Genomic DNA, 10,530 nt, shown 5'->3' with positions numbered 1-10,530 from the left:
TGCTCACTATGCATCTAGATAAGTTCCTTGGGGCGTCTAGTTTCCAAAATGGGGTCACTTGTGGGGGAGCTCCAATTTTTAGGCACACGGGGGCTCTCCAAACGTGACATGGTGTCCGCTAAAGAGTGGAGCCAATTTTTGATTCAAAAAGTCAAATGGCGCTCCTTCCCTTCCAAGCCCTGCCGTGCGCCCAAACAGTGGTTTATCCCCACATATGAGGTATCAGCGTACTCAGGAGAAATTGGACAACAACTTTCGTGGTTCAGTTTCTCCTTTCACCATTGGGAAAATAAAAAAAATGTTACTAAAAGATAATTTTTGTGACTAAAAAGTTAAATGTTCATTTTTTCCTTCCATGTTGCTTCTGCTGCTGTGAAGCACCTGAAGGGTTAATAAACTTCTTGAATGTGGTTTTGAGTACCTTGAGGGGTGCAGTTTTTAGAATGGTTTCACTTTTGGGTATTTTCAGCCATATAGACCCCTCAAACTGACTTCAAATGTGAGGTGGTCCCTAAAAAAAATGGTTTTGTAAATTTCGTTGTAAAAATGACAAATCGCTGGTCAAATTTTAACCCTTATAACTTCCTAACAAAAAAAAATTTTGTTTCCAAAATTGTGCTGATGTAAAGTAAACATGTGGGAAATGTTATTTATTAACTATTTTGTGTCACATATCTCTCTGGTTTAACAGAATAAAAATTCAAAATGTGAAAATTGCGAAATTTTCAAAATTTTCGCCAAATTTCCGTTTTTATCACAAATAAACGCAGAATTTATTGACCTAAATTTACCACTAACATGAAGCCCAATATGTCACGAAAAAACAATCTCAGAACCGCTAGGATCCGTTGAAGCGTTCCTGAGTTATTACCTCATAAAGGGACACTGGTCAGAATTGCAAAAAACGGCAAGGTCTTTAAGGTCAAAATAGGCTGGGTCATGAAGGGGTTAAATAAATTTGCAAAAAATTCTACACTTCTTTTTTTCAGTCAAGATGGGGTGCAGAGTATACATTATAGAGAAAAAAAAATGAACTTTTTTGAATTTACCAAATGACTGCAATGAAACAAAAACTGATAAATTTAAAGGGGACTGAATACTTTCCTTACTCACTGTATATCAGCTAATTTACTTTAACTTTATTCATACGACTATTGTGTTTTGCTTAGTTTATTTTTTTGTTTTTCCAAAGGGAAAAAAGAACATTAGAATGATATACGGTAATATTAAACCAGTAGTAGCATTGCAGGGGTATGACATTCTGCACTATGAAGGATGGAAAAGTACAAAGTACAAAGGCTTTCTCGGTGTATGTGTCGCTCCTGGCACCGTGGCAAAATAAACATACCGTTATATAAAGGTGGACACATCTGAGCCATGTATTGCAAGATACGATGGATACAGAGGAATCTTCAGCAGAAGGCAGAGTTGTTCTAAAAAGGACCATTGGGTATTTCAGTGGAGTCAGCTTCATTATCACTGTCATCTTGGGCACTGGCATTTTCATCTCTCCTGGCGCTGTTCTTCTGTGTTCACAGCTGAACGTTGGAGTTGCTCTTGTGATTTGGGCAGCATGCGGCATAATATCAATGGCTGGGGCTCTCTGTTATGCAGAACTTGGAACTACTTTTCCATCATCTGGAGGGGAATATTTCTACATAAAAAAAGGACTAGGCCCCATCCCTGCATTTATCTTCTTATGGACTTTCATAGTGTTCCTCAGACCTGCTATGACCACAGTCCAGGCGCTAATGTTTGCAGAATACGTTATCCAGCCATTTTTTCCAGGATGCCCAACACCAGAGACAATAAAAAAAGCCACAGCTATTGCTGTTATTCTGGCTGTTGGGATTATCAATTGCTTAAGTTCAAAATGGATTATTTTAGTGCAGAACGTTTTTATGGTCCTTAAGATGGCTTCCCTCAGTGCTATTGTTATAAGTGGCATTGTCCATCTAGCCATGGGTAACACATCCAGTTTTCAGGGAGCATTTGAAGGCAACGTTCCGAATGTGTCCCAGGTTGCTGAAGCGTTCTACCAGGGCATGTTTGCGTTTGGTGGATGGAATGTCCTTAATTACGTCATAGGTATGTACTTGTGTTTGCTTTATAATGTAAATGTTTGCAGACATGTTCCGACGTGACAAAGTCTTGTCTGGTCATTTCAGGTAATACATCAGTTGTGGATACAGTGTAAGGTTTGACATGAAAAGTAGTGTTTACTATTTCCCCTAGCTGCTAACAAGATGTGATTGATAAAGTAATGATATATTGACTTTGTACCAAAAAAGTACACGCAGCGGAAAATCTGCAATGTTTTGCGATATTAGTGTTTTTAAAAAAAGGTTTTTAAGAGATCTGATGCATACACTATGAAAAATATCAACGACGTGAAATTGACAGATGCGGCAAATTTGAAATCTGAAGCAAGTCAATCTACCCTGCGGATGTCAGTGCATATTTCATCCTTTGCATTGCACTTTTCCACTTTCACAGCAGTATCCACTCCGGAAATGCATGTGGGAACATGCCTTTACAGAGCAGACCTGCATTAAAGGGATATTATGATAATATTTTGTACTGACAAGTTATAGCTGTCCAAGAGCTGGGACCGCAGTCTCAATGTCCTCTTTCTAGACATTAGTGATGGTAAATGCTATCAGTCTGCAGATTTGAGGTTGATCTGTGTTTTGAACCTGCCCGGCAGGGCCGGCTCCAGGTTTTTGAGGGCCCCGGGCGAAAGAGTCTCAGTGGGCCCCCCCTTTAACATATACCACAATGCATGATCGCATATAAACACAGCCATGTAGTATATAACACTGCCCACGTAGTATATAGCAGCCCATGTAGTATATAGCAGCCCATGTAGTATATAGCAGCCCACGTAGCATATAGCAGCCCACATAGTATATAGCAGCGCCACTCACTCATGCACTGGTAGGACTAGGAGCTCCTCCTGAATCTGCCTCATAACTTCAGCAGCACAGCAGCCAGCCAGGGGCAGAGATCAGAGCAGAGAACATGCTCTCTCCCCCCACAAACAATGTCATGCTGGCTGCCTTCTCTTAACCCCTATGTGTGCCTGCCTGGCTGCACTCACTGAGTGATAAGATGCTTGTGTCAGAGCTGGCACATAGGGGTTAAGAGAACGCAGCCAGCAGTGACTTTGTAGGCGGAGAGAGCATGTTATCTCCTGCTCTGCTCTCCCAGCTGTATCTATGACAGCGAGAGTGGGCCCCCCTCTCTCCCCAGGGCCCCGGCATTTGCCCGCTGTGCCGGGTGCTGACGCCGGCCCTGCTGCCCGGACACTGCTCTATGAGCCCAGCATGGGTCAGTCACTGCTCTGTGTATAGTGACCAGCTGTAATTGTGCTTCCGGCAGTGACTGACAGCTGTCCTAAATGCTGTGAGAGCTGTCAGTCAGTGCTGAGGGTGTGGTTACAGCACAGGGCGGTGACTGAACTTACGCTGCTGATTTTCTCTCAGCATTGGGGCACTAAGTGTGGGCACCGAGCAGGTTCACAATGTTATTAATCTGCAGATTGACCATACAACTGCAGATTGATAGCATTTTTTCATGTGACGAGTTCCTTTTAATATAGAATATTCCGAGGCACTACTGTAAAGGTGCTCAAATAGTTTACCCAAACCACAAATAGTAATAATTAAACTTGGCACTCAATTTAATAGATCTTTGTTCAGAAAATTTTACTTTGCACTCTGAGCAAAGATCTATTAAGTTGAGTGCCAAGTTTTATTATTACTATTTGGGGTTCCTTTTAATGTCCCAGGGTTTTTCCTATATCTAATTTCTAATTATCTCTAGACTAGTGAGGGAAGAATAGCTGCCTTGTCACCCATACACTAAACACACATAACAAGTAGTGATGAGCGAGTGTACTTGTTGCTCGGGTTTTCCCAAGCACGCTTGGGTGACCTCTGAGTATTTATGACTGCTCGGAGATTTAGTTTTCATGGCGGCAGCTGAATGATTTGAGGCTACTAGCCAGCTTGAACACATGTGGGGATTCCCTAGCAACCAGGCAACCCCCACATGTACTCAGCCTGGCTAGCAGCTGTAAATCATTCAACTGCCGCAATAAAAACTAAATCTCCGAGCAGTCATAAATACTCGGAGGTCACCCGAGCGTGCTTGGGAAAACCCGAGCAACGAGTGCACTCGCTCATCACTAATAAGGAGACATTCCTGCTCTTTTTTTCCCCTTGGTACTACACAGACAGAAGCAGCAGAGGCATAGAGATAATTATACTGCAGTACTGAGCTGCATAGCTGTGAATCCAGCACTGGAACAAGCTAGCTATAAAGTGCTGGATCAGTTTCTCTCTCTTGCTCTACTCTTCTTCCATGTAACCTGACACTTCACAATATGGTACTGCTTAGCCGCCTTATTAAAAGTCCTGCTACAACAAGAAGATGAACTTATTTACTTCTGGGAGTCAACGGCTTTCAGTCAAGGGGGAGTGCATGGAGCTGCGAAAGTCACCACTCATAGTATTTTACTATAATTCACTATATTACTGCCTTTGTACTTTCATTGATGGCCCAGTCTGAAGCACAGCTGCATCAAAGTGCTGGGGTGTGTATACAGCCGCTGACAGTGTTCGATTCTCAGGAGGAAATAAATTAATTTTCTCCCAGTAGCTGCACTTTCAGTGAGGCGGGCAGGCAGCACTGAAATGCCGCTTACCTACAGATGAACTTTATATTTGCAGGTATATTGCATTTTCCAAGATAACTGGAGCAACATAATACAATTTTTCTTCACATTCCAGCCCAAAAAGTTACAACAAAAGTTTATTGTTAAATTAATGTGTATAGATTTCAATGCTGTCTAAATAATCTAAAAATAATTCAGTTGAGACTGAGTCTACATGTGACTTTTTGCAAGACTAGACAAGTATTACATGTCTTTATATTACGCCATACTTTCAATCAGCAGTAAAAACTGTAACTTTCTATGATTGATAGTTTATATAGAATAGTAGATCTCTTTTAGATGTTTGCGGCGGTGGAGAAATAATCATGCAAACTGAAATAACTATCTGTCAAAATGATTTTCCACTTTGTTGGTTTTGCAGTGGTGCATGAAGTCTTTTCACTCATGAAATACCGCAGTTATTGTCAGTGTTCAGTGAATTTTTCTTTAGTCTTGTAATAAAATAGCATCGGAGGTCGTCCAAATGTACTTTCATATTGCAGCTCCATTCTAATCCAGATTAATCTCACAATGGATAATCTGCAATGTCCAGGCTAGCTTCTTGTTACATCTTTTCTGTAGTGCCCCTGATGGTAAAACAAGGTATTGCAATGTATGGAGAAATTCTTGGTTGTCCAATGCTTATAAGGTTTGACCCTACAAATCTTCTGTGTGTGGCTCTTGGCTTTACCTTACAGAGAGATAGTAATACCAAATATTTTAAAATTGAATGTTATCAATTTCAAGGGTTGTTCTAAAGTTTTGTCTTCACAAGTGCAGCGCTCCTATCCTCATGGCTTCCTGTGTGACAGGGGCAGTGCGCTTCTGCAGACTGACAGTTCACTGATGCTGCAACAGTTTGGGAAGAGCACAAGGACAACAAATACGGGCCAACAATCCTGATGGCAGCTTTAGGAATATTAGTAAAAGCGCTATCACAATGAGTTTGTAAACAGTGGACTTGCTCCTAGATTGGCGGTGGCTGGAAATCTAGACAGAAAGCATTAGGCAACATAATTAAGTCAATTTTTAATAAGATTAAGTGTAAGTTCACACTAGTTGTTTTTTTTCAGCATTTTTTTTCCTGCAGCAAAACCTGATCTCTTGGCAGGAAAGAAGCTGCAGAAAAAGCACGTTTTCCTTGTTATCTCTTGCATTTTTTGTGTGTTTTTTGCAGTTGTTTTGGCATGTTAGATTTGTCTCTTGTGCATGCTTACGCAAGTTTAGTGTTGAAGGAAAAAGTCCTATTCCTAAGGCCTCTTTCACACGTCCAGATAATTTCGGTACCGGAGAAATCGGTACCGGAGTTATCCGTGTCCGTGTGTCCGTGTGCTCAAGTAGCACATCAATGTGGCACACGTGTGGCACACGTGCGGCAGTCGTGTGCCGCCCGTGTGCCGACTGAGGACCACACGGACCGTGCTGGAGCCAGCGCTACAGTTAAGCACTGTCCCCTGCTTTTGGTACTGAAGCCGGCATTCATTCCTTCTCCCCAGCAGCGTTCGCTGGAGAGAAGGAATGAATAATCAAGGTTTTTTTCTGTGTTAAAAATAAAGTTTGTGGGTCACCTCCCGCCTCCCATCCTCTGTGCGCCCACCCGCTTGCCAAGAAATACTCAGCCAGCTCCTGCGATGTATGCTCTCAGCGCCAGCAGCAGGTCCTGTGTGAGCGGTCACATGGTACCGCCCATTACAGTGATGAATTAACACAAAAAAAGCATTGATTTTTCATTCTTTCTCTCCAGCGAACGCTGCTGGGGAGAATAAATGAATGCCGGCTTCAGCACCACACGCAGGGGGGACAGCGCTTACTGTAGCGCTGTCTCTCCTGCGGGCGGTACGTGCACACGGAGGAGAGTGCACACTGTTTTCCGTGTGCGGGATGTATTGCGGTACGTGCTACTGGAGAAAAGCGGACATGTCTCCGTGTTTTGCACACGGACACACAGTCTGTGAAAACACAAAGACATGTGCATAGACCCATTTATTTGAATGGGTCTACGTGTGTCAGTGCCTCCGGTTCGTGAGAAAACTGTCAGTACACGTACCGGAGACACTGACGCGTGAAAGAGGCCTTAGAATCAGGTTTCGGCACAAAAACGCAGCAAAACCTGATACCTGCATTTCTGTAGCATATTTTCACCACCCATTCAAGTCAGTAGGTGAAAAATGCTGAAAAAAGTGACATGCTCTATGACCAAAAAACTATGCAAAGCAGAATATCCTGATGACAAAAAAACCCAAAAACAATGTGTGTGCATGAGATTTCTGAATAGGCTTTGCTGGTACTGTAAAAAGCAGCTGAAAATTAGCATAATGAACGCAGCAAAAACGCTTAGTGTGAACTTAGCCTTAATTTTCGAGGTTCCTTGCTTTTATAAGCTTTTTGAAATTCCAATGGAACCTGTCACGCCCACAGACTTTACCTCGAAAATGAACTTTATTCTTCCTGGGAGCAGCTTGCTTTTAATCATTGAGGCGTAGGAAAGAGACTACAGTCTCAGTACACAGTGAGTGGCAACTTTAAGTTTGCCCCCGCACTTTGACAGATCACTACGTTGCTCATTTGTGCACAGAGAGTAGTCAGTAAAAGTACCAAGGTTTGCTTATAGCCATCATTCACAACACTCAGGGCACGTCTCCATGACTGAGAGCCAGCGGCTCTGGAAAGAATAAAGTCCATTTTTTCCTGGCAGTCGCACTTTCAGTAAGTTTTGTAACACTATTAACAATAATAATAATAACAATCTTTATTTTTATATAGCGCTAACATATTCCGCAGCGCTTTACACACATTATTAACCTGTAGATTAACCTTATACCTGCTGATAGATAATGTTTGGAAACATGACAGGTTCCCTTTAAATAATATTGATGTTGTAACAACCCCTTTAGTTAAATGATAGATAAATAACTTGGCACTCAACTTTGTAAATGGTGATGATTTTTTATTACTTAGGTGGCAGTCCAAATTAAACGTTTCGGTCAAACATTAGACCTTCTTCAGCAAACCGACTGCTTATATGATGAATATAGAAGATGTCTCTGGTTATAGAGTAGGTCCTAGGGTATAGTTTCAAGTGGACCTGTCTGGGAAAATAGTTTCCCGGGTAGGAAAAAGGATTAATTTCGCATCTGGGCCTAAAGTTCCAGGTTTGTAATAAACCGATTCAACTAGCGGCGGACACCGCGTTGAGGCACAACACTTACTTATTATACATGGGCTGCGGTTTTCTCCAAGCGCGCCCATTCCACCAGGTATCCTTATGCACCTCAATTATTAGACACTTACACCATTTAATTGGATACCCTAGCGTTTTGGGGCCATATTATATGGGATACAGTACTTCCTTATGCTATTATACTCATTATCAACCCTTCTCTTGATACCACAGTGGATATAGAGCCTTAAGCCTAGTTCACATTGAGCTACCTATACTAGCCTCGGTTTATTACAAACCTGGAACTTTAGGCCCAGATGCGAAATTAATCCTTTTTCCTACCCGGGAAACTATTTTCCCAGACAGGTCCACTTGAAACTATACCCTAGGACCTACTCTATAACCAGAGACATCTTCTATATTCATCATATAAGCAGTCGGTTTACTGAAGAAGGTCTAATGTTTGACCGAAACGTTTAATTTGAACTGCCACCTAAGCAATAAAAAATAATCACCATTTACAAAGTTGAGTGCCAAGTTATTTATCTATCATATGTCTACTGGTGTGTGGGAAACCTATCTTGTGCACCGACACAGCTGTGCCACGATATACTTCACTAACCCCTTTAGTTAAAGACATATTATCATAAAAGTTTTTCTACTCTAAACCTGTATAAATGTACATGTGATCTAGTGTTACTGTGTCAATATACTTATAGATCGCCATCCTTTCTGGGTTCCAGTTCCACTCCTCTTCTCACTCACGTGACTGCAGCCCCGACTCACTGGAACACACTGAGCCAGAAGTTTAGTCTATGGAGCTTCGTTCTGACCCTCTATAGGATTACATTTTACGGGCTCGCTGACACTGCCGCATAATACGGAGTAGTGCAATGCGAGAAAACATCACACTCTGACCATTGTTAGTAAATGAGTCACTGCTCATCTGTGATTTTTCGTTCAGCTTGGATCGTAATGGGGGGACAAAAAAACACAGAATGCTGCGATTGTCTGCGAGAATTGGATCTCACTCGTCAATCCAATCAGTGGGTGTTAAAAAAATAAAAAATCACACAGGACATGGACCATGAGTATGCGGTCCGATTTTGTTGTACACATTTCACAGGAAACAAGACATTTAATCAGCTACAACCATCAGAATAAAGATATAGAATAGATAGATGTAGAAAAAAGTGGCAGTGCTTCAGTATATATCAAACTAGAAAAAGGACCTTAACCCCTTTCTGACATAGGGTCAGGGCTGGACTGGGACTAAAATTCAGCCCTGGCATTTGAAGTTACACAGGCCCACTTGTCACATGGTGATGACTGTATAATATCTTTGTACACTTGTAGGCAGGGCCGGTTTTAGGCAAAGTGGGGCCCTAGGCAAAGTTTAAAATGGGGCCCCAAATGCTAACATATTGCACATCACACAAAAGCATTTCTGCTGTATTTACATGCGCTGATCTCAGGCCGCTAAAAGAGTTTGATCGACAATACTGAAGTTGTTCAATGCTGGTTTCCCGGCCTCTTTCCACCAGCTGAGGAATAATGATGGGACAGAACGATCACTAATAGATCACTAACACGTCACCATATAGTATCATGTTATCAGCAGCACATCTACAGTTTACACCGGCAATGTGCTGCTGAGAACAAGGATTTTTGTTCCGGCAAAAACAATCTGAATATGCAGCATTTTACTTGTTTAGTAAATTACACCCCATAGTCCTCCATATATTATAATGTGCACCACAGTCCTCCATATAGTATAATACATTCCCTATAGTCCTCCATATATTAAAATACACTGCTCAGTCCTCCACATAGTATACTACACTCCTCATAGTCCTCCATATAGCATAATACACTCCTCATACTGCTCCATATAGTATAATGCACCACCATAGTCATCCATGTAGTACAATTCACTTCCCATAGTATAATGCACCCCATAGTTCTTCATATAGTATAACGTATTCCCCATAGTCCTCGATACAGTATAATGCAGCCCACATACAGTATAATGTATCCACCACCCTACATAGTATAATGCAGCCACCCCAGAGTATAATGCAGCCACCTCAGAGTTTAATGCAGCCACCCAAGAGTATAATGTAACCTCCCCATAGAATATAATGCAGACCCCCTCATAGTTTAATGCAGCCCCCTCACAGAGTATGATGCAATCACCCCTCATAGAATATAAATATAATACAGCCCTGATTAGAATAGAATACAGCCCACCTCCCCATAAAATATAATGTAGCCCCATCAAAGAGTATGATGCAATCATCCCTCATAAAATCTAATACAGCCCCCCATAGAATATAATACAGCCCACCTCCCCATAATATATAATGTAGCCCCCCATAGAATATAATGCAGCCCCCATAGTATATAAGACAGCCTCCCCCATAGAATATAATATACTCACCATAGTATATAACACAGCCTCCCCCATAGAATATAATGTACCCACATAGTATATATCAAAGCCCGCATAGTATATAGCACAACCCGCATAGTATATAGCACAGCCTGCATAATGTAGCACAGCCAGCATAGTAGTATACAGCACAGCCCGCGTAGTAGTATACAGAACAGCCTACACAGTAGTATACAACACAGCCCACACAGTAGTATATAC

General features: G+C 41.8%; 1 protein-coding gene across 1 annotated transcript in view; it reads left to right on the top strand.

The window, feature by feature from the left end:
- The first annotated feature begins 1,387 nt into the window (after positions 1–1,387).
- LOC138641476 (b(0,+)-type amino acid transporter 1-like) overlaps positions 1,388–10,530 on the top strand; it is a 174,924-nt gene continuing 165,781 nt past the window's right edge. Inside the window, exon 1 of the mRNA XM_069728974.1 lies at positions 1,388–2,088. Within this exon, the coding sequence (XP_069585075.1) occupies positions 1,395–2,088 (694 nt within the window). The 5' untranslated portion in view covers positions 1,388–1,394. The remainder of the gene's footprint in view (positions 2,089–10,530) is intronic.

The sequence above is a fragment of the Ranitomeya imitator genome, chromosome 6 (assembly GCF_032444005.1).
Source record: "Ranitomeya imitator isolate aRanImi1 chromosome 6, aRanImi1.pri, whole genome shotgun sequence".
Lineage (NCBI taxonomy): Eukaryota > Metazoa > Chordata > Amphibia > Anura > Dendrobatidae > Ranitomeya > Ranitomeya imitator.
Note: the sequence above shows the minus strand (reverse complement) of the source record. Positions and strands in the feature narration are given on the sequence as shown.